Here is a 22585-nt window from a genome sequence, read left to right as displayed (position 1 = left end):
AAGTCTGATCGTATAAAGTCTGAGTCTAAAGTCGCGTGCGCGACATTTTATAGGTGAACTGTGCTGCGTGGAATTTCTGCAGTCTTCTACCAGAAAATGTATACATCAAGATGGTCACTTGTCTAAACCGATTGGTCAGAATTTGTTTTTAAGATTCAGCTTGGATTTCTGCTGATCGTTGACCATGCTTCTGAAACAGTCATGGTTTTGAACTGTGGTAACTTGATATGTTTTTAATGTCAATGTTTGAGCAGCGTTATATGATTTGTGTCAAACATGATTAGTTCCTTTTTTTTTTTTTTTTTTTGTAGTGTAGATTGTGAAGTATATAGATGTAGTTGGGTGCTACAAATTTGTGCAAATTAAACATATATATATGTTTAAAGTTATATATATATATATTTTTTTTTTTTTTTTTTTTTTTTGTTTCTGAAAGTTACAGTGGTTTAATTAAATGTTCTTAAAGGGGTCATATGATGCGATTTCAAATTGTTATTTCTCTTTGGAGTGTTACAAGCTCTTGGTGAATAAAGAAGATTCGTAAAGTTGCAAAGCCTACAGTCTCAAATCCAAAGAGATATTCTTCATAAAAGTTGAGACTCATCCACGCCCCCCGAAACGGCTCATTCTAACATGCCCCCACATCTCTATGTCAGTATGTGGGAAGATTTGCATAACGCCGCCCAGATGTTCACGCAAAGAAATGGGCATATGTTTTATTCTCGTTGTAGTATTGTTGTTGCCAACGCCACCATGTTGTATAGACACTGTGTGTTTCACTGTGAAAGCAAAACTACTTTGTTTGGCCTTCCAAAAGAGAACAATATCCGCTTCGTCATGCCTGGGGCTGATCCGTGCTGGTCACTGAGGAAATACATCAACTTTGCACTGTGGATCACAGAATGGGCTTTCACGAAGCATAGTCCAGCCTTTGGTCGTCACATGTAGTTGCCTCAAGCACAAGGTACGCTCCTTTGTAGAATCCGCCTCAAGCCGCCCACCTCTGCTCACTCAAACCGGCCGCGGCTCACTCTAGGCCTCCGGCCTTCGGTCACTCAAGCCCGCAGTGTGTGAAGCTGTTTCGCTGAAAAAGTGAAACTACTTTGTTTTTGCCTTCCAAAAAGAGACATGACTAGAAATCATGTCTATATCACGTTTATAATGGGTTTTATGTTTATGTCTCATCTCTACGACCGGACAAGGCATCACAATATATCAAGAGGCGTAACATTTTCGTCACATGCTTGAGGCATTCGGCCAATCACAACACGCTGGATAGCTGGCCAATCACAGCACACCTCACTTTTCAGAGCGATGAGCCTTGTTAAAATTTACGCGTTTCAGAAGGTGGGGCATAGTGGAGAAACAATAATGTACAGTATGTGGAAAATAATGTGTTTTTTTAACCTTAAACCGCATAAACACATTTCATTACACCAAATACACAAAATAATGTTCTTTTTAGCAGCATCATATGTCCCCTTTAAACATTTCCTATCAGTGTAAAGTAACATTGAGTATTCCCATTCTTCAGAAGGGTCCCACATCGACTTACCAAACAAAAGTATGGTTTGGGAATTATCACCTTGTTTCCCTCACTCAGAGATCCCCCAGGGGGGACTGGATATGCAAGTCATTATCACTGATCAGAACATTCAATATTTTGTGCTCAGTTAGAAATGTCTTAAGACGTTTTCATTTTTGGAGGGTTAAATTTAGAATTTGTGTCATTTCAACAGGAACATTTCTATGATGGCAAAAAAAACACTGGATTCTTGTCATGGCGCCTCAAGACAGTACAAGGGGGGTCAAGACCTTCTGGAAATTAGGATGATCCAAAAACAGAAGGGGAGGTCCTTTGCTTGACAGACAGCTACGTTACCAAGAACATCAGCTAGATAATGATCAAAGTATAGAGGCCATCTCTTTGAATCATACAAGCGAACGTGAGGTCATCATGCAGAAGATGAAGGCAATGTTTGAATACAGACAGCGCCTTGTCCATGATCCAGAGGGATCCACAACCATTCTCTCAGTTTTTCCATAATTCCTGGACACTTAAGGATTGGTATGGATTTTCTCTTTCAGAGAACTGTCAAATGGTCTGCATTGTTGAAACTGACCACATTTGGCTTGTCAATATATTGTAATTTCTTTACGTGTTTTCTTCAAACTGCTTCAGATTCTTCAGGACTTTACACTCCTCTTTGGGTCAGAAACTGCTTCCAGACTTTTGGAAAGGTGGCCAACTGTTTTCAAAGCAAAGGTTATCAGACTAGGAGAAACCTTTTTTTAAATTTATTTATTTATTTAATTATTTATTTGAGCAGTAACCATTCTGCTCAAAAGGAGTGGGCCGAAGCAAAAGAGCTTATAAGCGCCCACCCCCAAAATTAATACAATAAAATTTTTCATTTCACAATAGTACAAAGGAACATAGTGCAAAACCAACAACAACACAAGGAAACAATATCAACCATAAACAAAACAAAACTATACAAAACAAAACAAAAATGGATTATATACACTTACAATATCTTATCATGTTAGAAATACCCCTAGTGACAAATAATTTCTTCTTCTCTATACTTTTCAAAAATCTTTTGTTTGTATTTATATTTGAACAGGTTGATATTTGGACATTGTTTCATCTCCATCTCCAAATTATTCCACAATTGTACCCCATTAACTGTAGGGCTAAAACTTTTCAAAGTTGTACTATGTTTCTGCTTCCTAAAGTTTAATTCATCGCGTAATTCATAACAACCAGTACGTTCATGGAACCTTCTTTGTATTTGGCTTGGTAACAATTTGTGCCTTGCTTTATATAGCATCTGTATTGATTGGAACTCAACAATGTCATAAAACTTCAAGATCTTAGATTTTGAAAATAATGAGTTTGTGTGGTCCAAAAACACAACTTTATGAATTAATCGGATAACTCTTTTTTGCAGCTTTACTACTGGTTTTAATGTGCTTTTATAAGTACTACCCCATATCACAGAACAATAATGTAAATAGAACAGTAAATCAAAGAACAGTATAAAGTATGCAGAACTTTGATGTTTAAAATACCCTTTACTTTTCCAATTACCGAAATATTTCTTGATATTTTAGTGATTAAATATTTAATATGAGAGTTCCAAGTAATTCTATCATCTATAATAACTCCAAGAAATGTAATTTCATGTACCCGCTCTATAACAACACCCTGCTTCCTGAACATTGGAATTACCGTTGCCAAATATCATCATTTTGCTTTTACTCAGATTTAGTGATAATTTATTTAGTTTGAACCACTTATTAACACGTTTGAGTTCCAAAGTAACAATTTGACACAATTGTTGTAAATCGTTTCCAGATGCGAAAATATTTGTATCGTCTGCAAAAAAATAAATTTCAATATTTGAGATGTTTTACAAATATCGTTTATATACAAGTTAAACAATTTTGGGCCCAGAATGGAACCTTGAGGTAAGCCACACACAATTTCTTGATAACTTGACTGATAATCTCCTATTATCACACATTGTTTTCTATTTTTTAAGTAACTAGTAACCCACTGTAGTGCTACACCTCTAATCCCATACTGTTCTAGCTTATTAATTAAAATATCATAATTTATTGTGTCGAATGCTTTACTTAGGTCAATAAATAACCCTATAGCATATTTTTTTTGTTGTATAAATAATTATTTATTTTATTTGTTATTTAAATGAGTGCATGCGAAGTTGAACAATTATTCCTAAAACCAAACTGATTATCTGAGAGTAATTTATTTCTTTCAATGAAGCTATCAAGTCTTGAATTGAAAACCTTCTCTAAGATTTTTGAGAATTGCGGTAAAAGCGAAACAGGCCTATAGTTAGTAAAGAGATGCTTATCTCCTGCCTTGAACAGAGGAATCACTTTTGCTACTTTCATACTATCAGGAAATTGGCCAGTTTGCAACGATAAGTTGCAAATGTATGTTAACGGTTTACAGATACTTTCAATAACACTTTTTAAGGTCTTCATATCCATATCATAATAATCTGTCAAGGTTTTATTTTTACACCCTCTAACAATGTAAACCTTGACTTCCACTCCACTGCTGAAAAGATTACTGTCATCTGCCAAACAGGGGGGCGCCAGCACCTGTCAAGGGGGATGCGAGCATCTGTTAATTCAGAGGCATAACCTCGAGTAGTCTATTTATGTATACGAGCTAGCAAATCTTTAGCCATCCACTAGGGGGCAATCTGATTAGTCTCTCTGCCCCACTTATTGGCTTGAGTATCAGTCACGTGTAAGATGATTTACAGTTAGCCGTGTCGGGAATCCAGCCACGTATTGGCATGTTGCTATCAGAAACAGGCTCAGCCATCACATTGAATCAGGTAATATATTAATATCAGGTTATATATTTGTTTTGTTATAACTATGCACACTATACCAGGGGTAGTCCTAAACCCTTTTTAGACTTCAGCCCCACTATGTGTCATCTAAGCCCCCCAGAACTGTCTGAACGATCGGGCCAGTGCTGATTCCACAAGAAAGTTTTTTTATTCTCACGTGTTTTAAGTCTTGTCAGTTTAAATATCAAAGTAATTTTAAGCCATAAGCGCAAGACATCTCAATGCTGTATGCACGTGCTGTGATAATGTTAAATCGTTTCTGTGCACACCGTGCACACAACTGAAGCGCACAAAGCCGTCTCAGATCCGTGAGATCCGTGCATTTCTTACGTTAATAATGTTAATTAAAAAGAACAAAAGAAAAATCATTCCCTGCTCTTAAGTAAGTAACGTCTGTAGTTTGAATGGATAATTTGGAAATTTGGATATGAATACAGTAATGGGGTGGGTGGGTGCTTGGGGGGGGCGCGAGTGAAATTAGACAAACTTGTGTGTGTGTGGGGGGGGGGGGTGCCAGAAAAGGTTGAAAACCCTTGGTGTATGGAATCAGAGTTTGTTGAACACCTTCATGCTTTCATTGTTGTTGAACAAGAGCAAAGTCTTGTACTCAAAAAACCTGAGGAACTGATGTACTACAAGCCATTTGATTTACAAATGTCCTATGGCAATGACAGTCTTTTTTACATTGTTGTGGCTTGTTATTTGTAATAATGTCATGGCATAATGGTTTCTTGCTCTGTGCTGAAATAAAGTTTTGAAACAGTAACAGAGTGACGTTTTCTTCATAGTTAATTTCTAGTTAATTTTACAGTTTTTTTAGTAGGTAATGCAGAACCATAATAGGAAAGTAACTCCCAAAAAAGTGTTCTATCAACACCAGGATGGTGTAACTTTTGACTCTTTTATACAGACTTTTGACTCTTTTATACAGTTGAGTATATTGTGATATCCATTTTTCCAAAGTGTCGCTACAAAGCTGCACCCAGCTCTGTAACAGTGTTGTTTTTTATCTGCTTCAGTGTTAATATTTCACTCTCTTAGTGTTGAGACTGTGTATGTGTTGCATGAGGCAACATTTTAAAAAGTGTTAAATTAACATTTTGTGGGTGGTTCTCATATATACACTTTCAAAGTGTTGAAATTAACTCTCATGGTGTTGTTTTCCGGATTTCAAATTTACTGTGCAGGACCTACAAACTACACACTTTTATAAGCCCCAGGTCTAGTGGACCTGAACATCCTGTGTGTAATATAAACATGTAGGGGGTGTACAGTGTGTGGTCATTGAAAATTTTAGAAAATGAGCCAAGGCCAATGTGTCTGAGTTTGAAAAAATAATTAATCATATCATTTTTCTTTTCAAAAAATGAAAACATGTCCCACAGATCCGAACACCATACAAGGGTTAAGTGGGTTTGCCAACTGCCATTAAAGGGGAGAGAAGACGTTGTGTGCCATTACAGCCAACAGAGTAAGTGGGGCTTCCCCGGGTTTAAATGTGTGTGTGTGTGTGTGTGTGTGTGTGTGTGTGTGTGTGTGTGTGTGTGTGTGTGTGTGTGTGTGTGTTTGTGTTTGTGTGAGACGCAAAAGCAGGGGCACCGCTAGCAATATTGGGCCCTACAAAGAAAAGGAGGTTGTCCCCCCTACAGCAACCATTACGCTCCAAACATACAGGCCAACCTAGTTATGTAAAATCGTTGTCTGAAACTTAATAATACTGACATACTACTTTTGCTATTTCTATTGACCACTAGGTATCAGTATTTAGTCAGAGACCTACCTATAGCCGAAGGAACATATTTTATCTGGGGGTGCTGGAGGGCGGGGCTTGATGTTGAAGGGCGGGGCCGCGTGGGGGATTTTAAACAAAATCCTAATATTAAACAGCCCAAACACTTATAGATGAACATACAAATTAATGAAGACAGAGTTATATGAGAACGAATATATATTTGTGCTTTTGTCATTTTTAGCTCAATAATATTAAATTATTATAGATTAACATACAAATTTATGATGATAATGTTATTTGTGATATAACCATATAATATTAAATATTTTTATTATTTTAAGGGGATTTTACTTTATTTTTTTTATCTTGTAGGACTTACAAAAGTATTGGCATTAAAGGTTAAAACTTTAGTCTCATTACCAAAGGGATTTCCCCTAATGTTATCACATTTGAAAATGAAGACTTACAGTAGATGTTCAAAAAGTCCACAACCTCCATCACTGTGCTTACTCGTGGCTATTTTGGTTTCTACAAACTACTGACACTGTGATTCTCAGCACAAAGATAAAAAAGCATCATGATAAAGATCAGGGAGTACTGAGTGTTTAAGCTGTAGGCAGTATTTCAGTCAGCTGAACATCATAAACCTTCAAAATATAACATCAATTCAAGTCTTTATATTTTAAAACATAAAAGATTATTCATGAAAACAAGAAAAGCAAAACTGATAAATGTTTGAACTCCCGAGACGTAAAAACAATTTGTGAACAGTATAAACATACGATTATCTTCTAGTTTCATATGTTCATGATCTTACATGATCTTAAAGTTATGAGGTCAAGAGTACCACAGAAGGAGTACCAAACAAAAAACACATTAGTTTTAAAAATAAACAAATTAATCCTTCTCACAGAATCCAAGACAAATATCTAACATTTGAAATCACTTCATCAAAATTAATGAGAAACATGTTTGAAAAAGATAGCAAGCACACATTATTCTAATTTTTGTTGTGGTTTGTAACAGCAGCTGTTGAAGTGTCACAAGACACCATAAATTTAGAATGTCACCGTTATTTATACTGTAGTGCTTCATACAATAAAAAGTATAAACTAGGCTGCTGGCTATAGACTCTGATTTTTAATTTGATAAATCATTTGAATTACATTGAGAATCAGCTCATGATCTTTGTCCAAGATACCTGATAAGATGACTTGTTTTGTAGTGTGTATTTTTAATGTGTATTTAAATAATGCTCTTTAGATGCCCTTAACCGCCAATCGCCAGTGTTCCTCTTTCTTGCTACTAATTTTACCAGTGATGCATTTTTAAATCTTTTTAAATGCTAAGCCACCTGAATGTCTTCATTTTGTACATAAGCAATAACATAATTATGTATGTACTAAAATAATTCAACCACTGCAAATAAAGATATAAAAATATAACCAAATTAAATATAACTAAACAAAATCTAACCAAATAAAAATATAACAACCTTGCAATATATACTGTATATATATATATATATATATAGAGAGAGAGAGAGAGAGAGAGAGAGAGAGAGATGTATATATAGAGAGCAACTTTACTTTGCAAAGAAACTAATTTTCAGAGAGAGAGAGAGAGAGAGAGAGCAACTTTTGTTTAAAAATCACAAGCAATCAGAGTACAATAATATTCACTTTGTGGTTCTTTCAGCTGGGCAGAACAGGAAGAACATCTTTTGACAATATGACCATTAATCATGAGCTCATTTTGATGTTTCATACTTTTACATGGAGCATCTGTCGTACTGTAAATAGATACTTTGTCAAGTAAATGCTGAAAAATAAAAATTTTGATGTTTAATTCTTTTACATTGTTTTTTTTTCTTACTGTAAATTGAAATGTTCAGGAACACAGCAGGTGAGCTGGATTAATGCTGTTGTTTGAGTTCAAACAAGTTTACATTAAAAAATGGTTTTGAGACACACTTCCTAGCATGCAAAGGGGCATGAATGATTATGGTTGCAGTGTCTGACTATTTGACTTTTTCCTCTCAGACATGTAAACTACATATCTCAGAGGAAAAATGGTTTTCTGAAAATTATGTTTAAATATGAAAGGAAGTTGAGGCATGAAGTTAAATCTGAAGGGAAAGGATAAAATGAGCAAAATGTACTGTAGCTGCAGAGCATAAAAAAGTAAAGTTTTTGGGGAAGGATGAAATTATTAAATTTTAATTTTTATGGTTTTTTTGAAGTTGTATCTGAAGGGGTTTTTTAAGAAAACAGACAATATCAGTTGTTAGTAGTTACAATTTTAATATGTTGAAGAGTTTTTAGCAATATTCAGTTAGATTTCATCCAGTTTGATTTTAACTAATATGCCACCATACTTCCCCAGCTAAATATATTAAGACATTAAGAAGTTTCTGAAATCTAACAATTTATACTAAATGAGAGATGACCCACTTTACTAGACCAGTTGGCCCACTTTACCTGCAAAGACATTTGTCTAGTTATGATCTCAGAATGTTTATTGGTATATAAGTTGGTAATTGGTAATTAGAATGTTTATTGGTATATAAGTTGGTAATTGGTAATTTATTGGTAATTAAGAAAATAAAAGAAAGAAACATCTTGTGTCCAACTTCACTTGTTACAGTGTATGATCTGTTTCTCATTTCCTAATTAAGGCTCTGATTATACTGAAGTTTATTGGTGGTTAATATAAGAAAATGTCTGGTTCTAAGGCCTGAAGAGACAAACAGGAAAACCCAGTCGAATTCAGCAATGCAACAGCATTCATTTCACAACAGCTATCGGCGTATTATGGGTTGTGGTGCAATGAAAACCAGCGATACATAAATCTGTCTTGACTGCATCATTGGCCTGAGCAGGAAGGCACCCCACTTTTCATCAAACTCTCTCCATAAGTTACTAACATAACCCCAACTGCAATCCTGTGGAACATGGGCACTCCTAAATACATGAGGATTTATGAACAACTTTCCAAGAGCTTAAGATAGAGTTATTCTTGGATAAAAAGAAGCAACTTATATCCAAAAGTTGTTTTGGCTATTAATGCTAAACCTTTTCCCAAAGGAGACTTGAGTATTTTGTTGGGGCCACCTATCCTTCAAAGGTTTTGATCAATAATCTTGACAAAAGTTTGTGTAATTTATCACTGAGCTTGTACTTAATGGTTCTAATTTTGGGCCTGGATAAATATCTGCGATCCATGAATAACCATGATAATGTGGGTTTCATATGACTCTGTTTGGTGTGTATAAACATGCTGATATAATTAGATTTTTATTTCTCAGTTAGTTTCAGAGGTTAGTGCAGAGAGTCTCAGTTAACTTATCAGCCCCTCTGGAGACTCGGTAATGTACAAGCTTACCTCATTATCGATCTCAGTATTGATCAGTGCTTTCATGGTGGCCTTTACTTCCCTTCAGCTCAGGTAATCAAGAGACAAGGAGAATTCAAAGATGGTTTAAATATGGTAATTACTAATTAGGAGATGTGGGACTTCCAGCAATTACAATCCATCAATTTAAATGCTTCGACAACATATGTCCAAAAACAGCAAACAGCCCAAGAATGCGAACCACAGCAAAATCATATTATAAGAAATATTCCAGGTTCAATACAAGTTATGCTCAATTGCCAGCATAATGTTGATAACCACAAAAAAATATTTTGGCTGACCCCTCCTTTGCTTTTTCTAAAAAAAAAGCTAAATTCTTGGATACGGTTGTTACAAGGGAAGTGAATGTGGCCAATGTTTAGAGGATGTAAATGCAGAAATGTGAAGCTTAGAATTTTATAAAAGCACCTACAGTATGTAACGATCATGGACTTTTAGTTTGTTTTCTTCCATCATTTTTCACTTTACCTAGTTTCTGTCATCGTTTGATTAGTTCATTCTGTTCACCTGTGTCTAGTTTATTTGTCTGTGAACTTATTCCATCATTTTTTAATTTTATTTTTTTGGCCTGGAGAAGTTTTGTCATGCCCTGACATTTGTGCTTTTTTTCAGTTTCTTATAAATATCTAAATGGCTAAAGTCTAATCTCACTGTAATCAGCACAAACTAGGCTATAATAATATGTGAGCAGCATGTATGTACATGATTGTGTTTTTGAGAAAAAAAAATGTTATGCGTGGTTAGTGAAAAACTAAAAATGTTAAATCACTTGAAAAAGGCAATAAAAACACATATAGAAAATTGGTTCCCAGGAATTTTGAGAACTGGAGCTTGTAGCCTAGAATTTTTTTTTTCTAAATGATGTGAAAATCATCTTGTTTACTCACTTACAGAAAACAATATATTGATTTAAATTTTCTAAGACACTTTTTGTTGGTAAAAGTCATATGCGAGTAGGCGTCAACTATCATGAATTCACACCTGAGAAGACAAAGGCCTGCATAATGAGCTGCATAATGAGCCATTCAGTCAGCTGTGTCACTGAGAGGGATGAGTTACAAGAAAGAATGTGAGGACAAAATAAATCTATATAATTTTATGTTTGTAGTTTATTTAGAATATATTTAATTATCCCCACAACATAATTTAATATTCACTTGTGAGTGCAGTTAAACAGTTTATTAGGAAAAATCAAAGCTGACTTTCAAACTGATTTTTTTGCATCATTACTCCAGTCACACAATCCTTCAGAAATCCTTTTAACAATCTTATTTTCTACAAAAAAACATTTATTGTTATTATTATCATTATTATATAATTATTATTATTATTATTATTATTATTATTATTATTATTATTAATGTTGAAAAGAGCTGAGAATATTTTTTTTTTTTAGGTTTTTTAGGGGGGATAAATTGAAAGAACAGCAATGATTGTTACATTTGTTACAGTTACATTTATTGTTACATTTATATTATTTACATCAAGCTTTTGAATGGTATAGTAGTGTATATTGTTATTGAAACTTCATAATATTTCACTTGATTATACATTTAGTCAGGAATTATAGTTTGGAAAAAGTCTTTGGAAAAAGTCTAACTAGTAAAATGTTTTACACGTTATGTGAAAACTAGTACAAGTATATAAATAAATAAAAAGAGACTTACTCATGTTTATGAACTCTGCTGAATAAAGTGCTTCATCTTTTTTCTGAGGAAATCCAAATCTCAAATCCTCAACCACATCACATCTTTTTGGGGTGATTTATGTCTTATTCCTCTCATCGCGAAGCAAACAGTAAAATAATAAAAACTTGAAGAATAGTCTCGCTGCGTTGTTTTCTGTTCTGTGGGCGTATTCAAAAGCCGCGCGCTTCAGTGAAACATTTGAATCTCAAAAGCGCGCTCGGCGCGGGGGGCGTGGTCGCATTAGAAGATAATGAAGGGAGACATGAAAAACGGACATCGCGTTGTTTTCATATGGATTACTTTATCACAGAATATTTGTTTTTCAGCAGCACTTGTTTAGTTTAAAAGTAGACATGTCAGGCTTTCTATAGATATCTCTCTCATGTCTCTTCGTTGAGTATTCACTGAGTTACAGTTCATTTTAATGACGCATTTGTATCTGAAGATCAGCGCAGACAAAGGCTGCAGACAGCACTCCTTGTTTTGTTATCTTTATTTTATAAGTGCACAAAGTTTTGTTGTTATTATGTCTGTATACAAAAAAAAGTAGACCCTTTACAGATTCGATTGATGTATTGCACTTATCTGTACGATCAAAACTGAAAGTGTAATTTAAGTTCTTTTCGGGGTTATCAGGAGAAAATACCCCAAAACGCGTATACGCGTTAATCGACTCCAGAGGGTAGTTCATTCTGTTCACCTGTGTCTAGTTTATTTGTCTGTGAACTGTATTGCTGCGTGTTCCCTTTGCCTTCATGGATTATCATCTTCTTGGATTCTATTAAACTCTTGTGTAGATGACCTTCGTCTTCGTGTGCCTTTCCTCTACACATTGTTAAACTGTTTTCTTGATCACGTTCGTTTAGTTTAGCAGAGTTTGTGTCCCCATTTATTTTCCATTTTTGTGTTTCTTTTGGTTTTCATATGGATCTCACCAAATTCCTCCTCCTGCTGGAGCAAGAGGAACCTGCCCTCGAGGACTATACCAGACTATTCCTGGACATTTCCAACAATACCAGCTACCCAGACATCTACATCGCGAGCCTCAACACCACATGCAGAGTGCAGTTGTCTGGAGATGGTCCTCGAGGGGATTTCGCCGCCTTCGTGGAGTGGGTGCTGGTGAGCAATGACTCGCATTCATCATCAGTCTCGCTGGCCCCACTCGGGACCCAGAACTCAGCCAACTATCACCCCGCTGCACGAAGCGTCAGACAGAGCCCACCACAGACAAAGAGCCAAAGCCCGCCATGACCAAAGAGCCATTACAAGAAAGAATGACAGAGCTGAGGATCGCCCCGGAGCCAGAACCTTACCGATCGTCTGACCAGGTGCAAGAGCTGACAACAACACATGCGACGGTGGATGAAACGGTGGAAAACGAGGGCGTGGAGGAAAGCCCCTCCCACTGTTACACCGCTGAGGGTGAGCGGAGGGAGGACTCTGAGAAGTTAATAGACTTATTCAGTTATCCCCATTCTTCCATCTTCTTCTGAAATATCTGCCTGTCCTGTTACGGCCAATGAGGCCGTTTATGAACTCCCTGTATACCGTAAAACTTCAAATAATAGCCGAGTCCCAAATAGACACCTGTCTCTTTTAAACACCTGGTGTGATGACAGGTTTGGGTAAATAAAGGCCGGTCTCAAATAGAGGCCTGGTCTGTTTTTTTAGTATCGGGTTGTATTTGATCTTCTCAAACCCGTCAGATCGTCTGTTCTATGTTTTGATTAGATTTCACGTGACAAAAGGGCCAGACTGAGAGGTGGAGGGAGGAAGAAGGCCAGTGAAGAGCTGGAGGTGAGCGTGTGTGAGTGGATCCACAGCATGCGGGCAAAGCATCTCAGAGTCTCACGTAAAATGATCAGGGCCAAGGCAAAAGAAGTGTATGCAACAGTGAGTGACGGCAGGGATGAGGAGAGTTTTACTGCGAGCGCTGGCTGGCTGGACAAATTCCTGAGGCGCAACGACTTTTCAGTCAGAAGACGCACAACTGTGGCCCAGAAAGACGCCAAGCACTTCACTGAGAAACTGGTAAATTTTGTCACATATACAACGCGGATTATTAAGGCAAAGAAAATACAGCTGAAAAACATTATAGCCATGGACGAAACAGCGGTGTGGTTTGATATGGTGGGCTGTACAACGGTGGATGCAAGAGGTGCATGCAGTGTTCCATTGAAAACCACAGGCCGTGAGAAGAGCCACTTAACTGTGGTGTTGGCTGCGAAAGCAGACGGGACCAAATTGAAACCTTACATTGTCTTCAAAGGGGGGATCAAGGAGGTGAAATTAATGCAAAATATCAGTGGGGTGGTGGTGGCCATGTCCAAAAATGGATGGATGAACGAGGAGCTGACTGCAGACTGGCTTCAGAGAGTGGTGGGAAACCTCAACTTCACCCCTGCTCGTCGCTTGTTGGTTTCCTGGGTACTTCAAGCGTGGGGAAAAGCTGGATACGGAGCGGCTGAAAAATTCCTTTAAGGTATCCTTGCGCGCGTGTGTTTGTGCGAGGGAGAAAAGAGGAGATAATATATTTCATTAACTTCGGGATGTTATCCTTAGGTATGTGGCCTGACAGTAGCTTCTGATGGAAGTGAGGATCACCTTATCCATTGTTTCAAAGAGGGAGAGCAGTGCGCATCTGGGCGAGAGCTGTTAGTGCAAGCAAGGCAGGCAGAGTTAGCGGAGGCTGGAGAGGGAGAAGTGGAGGAGAGCGACGTGGAGGAGGAATTCGCCAATGAACTTGTAATTGAGGATCGCGGGGATGATGATATGATAGTGATGAATAGAGTAATTTTCTATCACATGATTGCAGTTGTTTTACAGGGTAGCCTTCATTCTTTCTTGTTGATATATTTCGGGCAACAAGTTCATATGCTCGATGGATTTTAGCGGTAACTTATATTGTTCTGCCCATTGCTGTCACATCGTTTTTCATTTTTTTATGCTGCCAATAATCTAAGACATTTCTTACACTAAATTATTTGTTAAACACATTCGTTTAGGGGTAACTTGTATCGTTCTGCCCATTGCGGTCACATAGTTTCGTTTTTTATGTTTTTTTTTTATGCTGCCAATAGCCAAAGACATTTCTTACATTAAATGATTTGTTAAACACATTCAAATTAGTTATAAATAAAACGTAATATAATGTGGTAACCTCCTACTGTCATGCTTGAACATCTCAACACTAAATTAAAGGCCTGTCTCTTATAGACGCCTGTCTCAAATACCAATACGTGGCTGGAGGATTCCTTGTCTCTGCCTCCAGCCTCTGAGGCCTGGACTCCGCCGAGGCCCATTGATCTAGCAGCTTCACCATGGTTCCTCCTTCCCTCCGGCTCCATTTTGGTCCTCTGTCGCTCCGGCTCCACCGTGGCCCTTTCGGATCCCTGCATATGCCTTGGTTGCCTGAGCCATCTGCTCCGCCTTGGCCCTCCGGATCCTCCTCGTCCCCTGGCTCATCGGCTCTCCATCTCCGCCCAGGTCTCCTCTCCCACCTGCTCCGCCGCTGTCAGTCGGCCCCCTGGAGTCATCAGCCCTACCTTCACCATGGCTTCTCCCTCCATTAGCTCCACCGTGGGCTGCATTCATGGCTGCAGTCTGGGTCCCGCCTGGCTCCTCCTGCTCCAAGTCGTCCCTCTGTCTGCTCCTCCCTGGCTCCTCATGTCTCCTGCCTGGCTCCTCCCTCCATCGTCGCCACCCTGGTTATCTGCCTGCCTCTCTTCCTGCCCTTTGCCACTGCCTCATCCTCCTCCCAAACCCCCTTCCTACCTCCTTTGTTCGTCCTGCTACGGCACAAGGTTGTGTCTTCCGGGAAGGGGGAGTAGTCACGATCATGGACTTTTAGTTTGTTTTCTTCCCACTTAAGTTCCTCCTTGTGCACTCTTCAGGGAATGTAACCCAAAAGAGGGCCCAGTGAAAATTATTTTTTTTGTGGTAATCAACATTGTGCCTCAAGTGTTGTCAATTCAGCTTAACTGGCATTGAGCCAGGAATATTTCTTTAAGGTCAACATGACATTAAAACTGATTCAGCATACTTTCTTAATAAATGTTTCTAGTCTAACGGCACATGATTGACAGTACCCCCCCCCCTCCCAAAAAAAAAAAATATTTGATACATTGTCTTATTTTATTAGCTTTTCCTTGGTAGCACCTTACAATAACAGTACAGTATGTGAATAATCATGGACTAATACCTAAATTGAATATTACTTTAATATGAACTAATGATGAGTTAAGGCATGTGCTAATCAATAATCATATGAATTCATGTGTGAATAACACCCACCTTGACTACATGTTTGTTTGTTAATGTATTAATTAACACTTTGGGTTATGTCAAAACTATGACTTTTGTAACTTATGTCATAGTTAAGGTTAGTTCTTAATTACATGACTTAACTCATCATTAGCCCATATAAAAGTAATATTAAATTTAAGTATTAGTGCATGAATAATTATGTACTGTTTTTGTAAAGCGAAAAAACGGTCAGAACAATACACTTGCTGACACACATTTTGAGCATCTCCATCTGTACACAGTTCAAGAAAGACAGATTGAGCACATGGCCTAATATTTAATAAAATCAGAATTCTTTTCTCATAAAAGAAAGGGAAATTAATGTAACTCTGTACAATAAAATGTACAATTACTTCAGCCAGAACCAAAGTTTCAGGCCTCTGCTGGGATTTTAAAAGCTCACTAGATGAAGGTCAAAGAGAACACAAACAAAGTTTGTCTGTTTAAATTTGTGACATTTCTGCACACAATAAAGAGTCACGCAGTAACACTACAATGGTAAAAGAGGGTAAAAACATATATGAGCCTAAACCTTATAAACAGGTGGCGGATTACAGTTACAATGAATTAACAGTGCTGAAATATTGCGTGCAAATGAAATTCAAGGTCTACTGTATCTTTATTAAGCAAACATTTAGGCCTGACAGCAGTCACACAATAAATTAAAATCAGATGACAGGGTAATCAAAGGCAGTAGGTTATTTCATTCTCCATGAGGTGCGATAGATATCATCGGCTTTGGCAAATGCCCAGTGCCACGACTTGGTTATTGTTAAAACTGCTCATATTACAGGCACACATGGATGTTTCTTTTACTATGGGATCTTTTGAAAATAAATTCTCTTAAAATGCACTCTTCACACTCTAACTTGTTTGATTTATGCACTAACAATTTCTGACAATTTATACATAAGTTGATATACACTTTTGGAAATTGAAATGGCAGTGATGGAAATGTTAAACATAAAAACAAATTTACATATGATTTGGTAAGGCTAATTTCGTAACTAGACTCTTATATATCCAACAAAACTTTTTGTATAATTTTAAAATTATGTGTTAAACATAAAAACAAATTTTATATATATATATATATATATATTTTTGTATAATTTTAAAATTATGGCTTTGGCATGCAATATAATGTTTACAGAACTCCAAACGTTTTAGCGTTTGTATCACTCCACTTGCAGTATTTCTCACAGTGAGTGTCATGGCGGACGCCCAAATCCACTATAGCTTTATAAATAATACTGTTTTTGGGTCAAGGAATGTTGTTTTACGAGTTTGTTAGGTGAGAATGCAGTTGTTTAGATTTCAAATGTGTGATTTGTTAATAAAGATAACATCTGTTTAAAAATTGCCTTTAATATTTTTTGGAGATGTTAGCTCCAGGGTTCAGCACTCATGAACCCGCCGAGAGCATTCTCACCTTGTCCAATTCTTCTGGAATTTGCTACTGGTTCTGATGTCTCTATAGTGGTTAAACATGAGGTATAATTTATTTTGGGTAAATCTAACAGGCAGTCTTTCGTAAACCTGTTAACCTGCACCTGGACGCAAGCGCACTGAACGCTCTTTGTTTGCATGTGTCGGTGTTTACGAATAGATTAAATGAAACGTGACAAAATTGATGTTTGCGAACTGTATGTTATTTGTTTGGGTGTGTGGGTGTTTAATAGTAGATTGATTGATGTTTGTTTTAAGGAATGTATTTGCTAAAGCTTATAAGGAATGTATAGGAATGTATAGGAATGACAAAACACAGTACATACCAGATTTGTTGTATTAGCGAGTCATAAACACATCCACAGCTGTAAATCCCAGTTTAGTTAGAAAGGTAAGGGTCCACTGAACGACATCTCATAGAGCACTTTTAATTCAACGAAGCAATAACTTTGTCATATGGATAGTAATGCCTTTGTTTACGTCTCATTTCTTCAGGGACAGTATTGTTTGTATCCATTATGGAATAACCTGCGCTCAAAAAACTGCATCATGGTAGTAAAAAAAAGCATGGTTTTGTCACAAAAAAACAGAATGAGACCATCCACTAAAAAAAAGTAAAAGATACGCAGAATATTGTTTATTTGAATTCTGGTGCCCTTTTGTGACGGCTCACGACGTGCGCTGTGACGGACCTGTCATCTGATGGGGGCGTAACTTAGCAATCGGCTTTTTGGAAAATAAATCTTTCTTTTTTTCTTCAACATTTTTCATATATGTTTGTGTATTTTGTGGGGAATGTGGATGTATCTGCATGATTACCATCTGTTTGAGGGCACATCAGTGTGTGATTACTGTGTAATCACAGCTATCAGTGTGAATGCAGTCTATATGAATAGAATCTGATTATTGACAATATGCCAGATCTGTATGATTACCATTTGTATAACCGGCCATCAACATGTGATTATTGACTATATAAGCATCTATCGGGGTGAATGCTGTATTTCTAGCAATCTCAGGATGTACTGAAATTGGCATACATAGTTAATAATTTTTTTAATTACTCAATTTAATCTTATTGTAGTTTTTTCTAGTGCTCAAATAAATCACTTATAGGATATCTAAGATTATGTCTATTGTTTTATAATTGAAAAACTATGCAGTGTTATGTTTAATGACTAAAATAGTCTGTAGAACCCTTCAATACATTTGGTAAATATTTTTCTTCAAACGGGGTAATTACCTATGGTAAAAACACAACCGTGCTGATATACAGCCATATCACACTGCTACTCATGTGATATTGCTCATATATATAGCAAAAAATATTAGGTTTTGGATGGAAATGATGCCACAGGTGAGAGGCAGTTATAATTCTAACACTTTTTTCACTCAGTAAATACTTAAATGTTTTATCATTACAGACTATCAACTTTTAAAAATGTAAAAAAAAAAATAATAATAATAAATAACAATTGTTATCATTTACATAATTCAATTATTCTAGTTAGGGCCTAGAAAAAAACCTAGCAAAAACAAAAGATGAAAGCTTGTAAAAAAAATTATCACGGCAGCTTCATCTAGCAATTAGAAAAAAAAAAGTTGAAATCTTCAAATTTTAATGAAAATCAACCCCTAAAATATTAGTGTCTGCAGTTCAAAATCTCCCATGTATGTGTTTTTAAATGTTCTAATGTATAATATTCCTTGTGGTCAGAGACTCATATCGCCCATATGCATTGGCACTTGTCTTCTACTAAATCAGCAAAATACATGAACCACATCTTGTCCGATATTGTGACACATTTCCTTCCCCTTATATCTTCTTCTGCATGTAGCCTTTCTCACAGGAATGTCCAGCTGTACCCTGTGCTTGTTCTGAATGGAGATGTTCGTGCTTTGTGGTTTAATGTTGCAAAGGTTATATATGACATCTGGGTGGTTGCAAATACATATGATTCTGAGTCTGTGTGTGTGGAAAAAAAGACAATGGTTTGGTTGTGTAAACTGTTTGCTTTGGATAAAATATCTAGTGTTTATTTCCAGGCAACAAACAGAGCATCTCATGAGACAAAGAGAATACCATTAGTGTCATCTGTCATCTTTCAATATACTGCAGAGACTGTATACTGAAGTGTACAAAACAGCTGGGAGGTCACGAAAAATATGCAAAATACAAGTGAGAGAGAGTGCTTAAAGTGGACTATCAATGTAATGCATTAGTGACAGATTTACAAAACAGGGCAAATTAGCATGAGACCATAATCCCATAGAAGCTCTAACGGGAGTGGAAAATTCTGTGGGTGATTTACTGACAATGTGCAAATTAATAATAAAGAATGCGACACTGCCAGATCACATCCATACTGACTAATGCAACCTACCAAGAGCAGCGCAAATTGGCAACTATTGCAGTCATGTCAAGTGCAAAGTGGGTTAAGTTGCATATGCATATTCATTAAGGTCAGCCCAAAAAAATAACTCCATTCATGCCTTTTCATTGCAAATTTTTAATTATGTGTCTTTAGTAAATCCTGACAGTAGTTTTTTTTAATGCCAAAAGGGTTTGCAGTGACACAATCTGTTAGTAAATCTGGCCCATAGTGTGATTAATTATGAAATAAACACATTTTTAAACTATTTTAAACTGGTATAGAGAAAAAACAGGGTTAGTCTAATCCAGTATTCCAGGGTTGTCAAGTTTGTTAAAGCCAACACCAACAATTTGTAAAATAACACATCAACTGGTATTTGAGAATGCATTCCAAAAATAATAGCCTTTGTTACGTAATACTGTACATGTCCCAGCTCCCCTGCAGCACGTACACGCCCCTTGATTGCTCCAGGTAACTCAAAGACTACAACCGAACCTCACCTACAGCTTAATAAATGGGTTAAAGAATGTAAATGTGTGCTATGTGTCACTGCAGCTGGCAGATTTGTAAAATGCAGACTTCTTTTAGTAAATTATGTAAAATAAATGATTAGTACAGCTAATGTGTTATGCATGTGTTAGCATAAGGCAATTTAAAGGCAAAAGTTTGTTTCTTATGGAGATCTTGAACTCTGGGAGCTTAGACTAAACAACTGTGAATAATTTGCCACTAAATTGCAAAGATAGTCTACATGACCTTTTAAAGCAGAATAATTTGTTTTAAAAGCAATTACAGTTCAAGCATGGCTTTTTCCAATCTAAAGCATCCATTTAAAATGATGACAAAGGGCTGGGAAACTGCATTCACATGAACAGGGATTTGCAGCAACAAAGACACCGGACATCATCATTTTAATGAGGTACTGATTTCCAGCACCACATGTGACATGGACTGTTGGTGATGTGACGAAAGTTGACCAAAGTTAAATTTTATGCAAATGAACAGTGACATAATATAATAACTATCAATGCAATTTTTTGATGTTTTTTAATTTGTTTTAACTCTGTTTTTTTGCATATGGCAAGCAAGAGGAAGATGATGCAGGCTGCTGTGAAGCGTGTTCACAAGAGTTCTAACAGTTCGAACATTGCGTGAATCAGAGGTAAAAAAAAATGATATAAATACTGTTCAGTTTCTTGCACAGACCGATCGTTTTGTGTCTATACATTTCAATGTATCGTCACGAGCCGCATTTTTCTGTGCATGTATTTTTTTTCTCTCATAGATTTTGTTACCATTGCCAAGCCTTGTACTGCTGAGAGACTGCAATGGCTAAAGTTAAAAATTCATAATTTGTGTTCTACCGAAGAAACAAAGTAACCTATATCTTGGATGCCCTGGGGCTAAACAGATTTTTGGGTGAACTATCCCTTTAATTGCACAATATTGGCAACTTGTGGACTATGAGCGCTGTAAAGCCTCACATGACATAAAAGATTCCTAAACTAACACTGTTGGTTTACTCACTCTAGAGAAAATAAGAACTCATACCACTCACATATTCTGGACTGTTATATTTACGATCCGCACCCTTGGAAAGCACTTGACCGAGACAATTAAGAGGACCAGAACTGTTGTAAAATCAGTATCTAGAGAAGTAAAACAGGCTGGAAACCAGAGATTTAGCTTTGAACTAGAACATTTCAGAGTGATATAAAACACTAGAAAATGTCCCATACTCACAGTCAGTGGCAAGGAGCAAATGACAAAGATGAAGGTCATGCAGGCCAGCAGCAGTAAGTGGTCCATTTCCTCTTCTCCATGTCCAAACCAGGTGCTCAGCCTCTTCTTACGTCCAGCGGACATCACCGAACCCCGACGTGTCAGCTGGCTCTGGTGCATGCGGCATAGGCTGACGATGACCGAACCATTGCACAAGAACACAACAGAGATGAGCAGTGCCATGAGCACCGAGTAGGACAGCGAGAAGGTCAGCGTTCTCCTCTCCTCATCCTCACTCTCTCCTTCTGCTACCATCTTGATGAAGCACCATGTGCCCGGGCAGTACTGCTTATGCCGCCCGAATCCAAAGAATGGCAGCGAGCAGAATATGAAGGTAAAGAGATAGATGAGGAAGAGGACGATCTTAGCGAAGCTGCGCCGCACGTGTTTAGAGTAGAAATATGGGTGACTGATGGCAAGGCACCGCTCCACCGCCATGGCACACAGTATGAGCATAGAGGCCAGGCCAAAGAACGACATGGTGAAGGCGAAGAGTCCGCACAGCCACCAATCTCCCGTTAGACCCACCAGGGATTTTCTTTGGGCATAGCAAATGAAAACCGGTGGACTGAGTAAACATGTTCCCAGCAGATCTGTCAAAGCCAGGCCTGTCACGAGAATGCAGAAGACTGAGGACTTGGTGTGACGCTCCTTCTGGTGAGCTCCCAGGATAGCCAAAGCCATCAGGTTGCCAACCACCCCAGCGATGAACATCACAGCGCTGATCACCGGACTCCCTTTCATATCGATATTGGTGATGTTCTCACATGACTTGTTTGAAAGCATGTTCATACGGTCTTGCCCTTGAACCCTGAGCCCAGGCACAGGTATCGGGCAACTGCAATGTTGTCTATTGTGAAAGATTTGCAGTTCCTTTTCTTTGAGGATCTGTAAAAATAGAAAGAATTTCTTCAAAATCAATATGTCTATCACAGACCCACCCATTGTTGCTTAATGAGCCCATAAAGTGCCCAGTGAGTGCTGTTTTCTTCTCCTGTGTAGTTCATATTAAAACTGGAAATTGGGGCAGTGTATGCTGTCAACTGTTTTAAATATCCTGTAGGTTTCACAGCTATTTAGTTTGCTACTGACTGTTAGCGACAGATGGGTTTACAGAGAAGGGTATCCTCATTTTAGAGAGCGTTTGTTTGGATAAAAAGTTTGGATATTCAAATATTTTATATGAGTAAATAAACCTCAGCACTTTCTGTTGCAAAAAATAATACATTTTTATCAGTCACCTCAGGTAGAAACTGCTCCTTGAAGTAAAAATTGCACAATTTCACTTGTAGTATTGTGTGTGGTGATTATTTACAGTACATTATTTCTGTCCGTAATGTAAAGTGAGGATTTTTGATTTCATTCAAACCTTGAAGTAAACAAATATTTGGATTTTGTATTTCTATTCTATTTCTAGGTCATTAATAAAATTAAAAAAAC

General features: G+C 37.2%; 1 protein-coding gene across 1 annotated transcript in view; it reads right to left on the bottom strand.

The window, feature by feature from the left end:
- The window catches only part of LOC109085731 (prostacyclin receptor-like), a 52267-nt gene extending 30177 nt beyond the window's left edge, over positions 1-22090 (bottom strand). The window contains 1 exon segment of the mRNA XM_042770940.1: positions 21107-22090. Coding sequence (XP_042626874.1) covers positions 21107-22090 — 984 coding nt within the window.
- Between the last annotated feature and the right edge of the window lie 495 nt (positions 22091-22585).

Source organism: Cyprinus carpio, chromosome A15 (assembly GCF_018340385.1).
Source record: "Cyprinus carpio isolate SPL01 chromosome A15, ASM1834038v1, whole genome shotgun sequence".
NCBI classification, from domain to species: domain Eukaryota; kingdom Metazoa; phylum Chordata; class Actinopteri; order Cypriniformes; family Cyprinidae; genus Cyprinus; species Cyprinus carpio.
The sequence above is the reverse complement of the archived record's forward strand: the minus strand, read 5'-3'. Positions and strand labels throughout refer to the sequence as shown.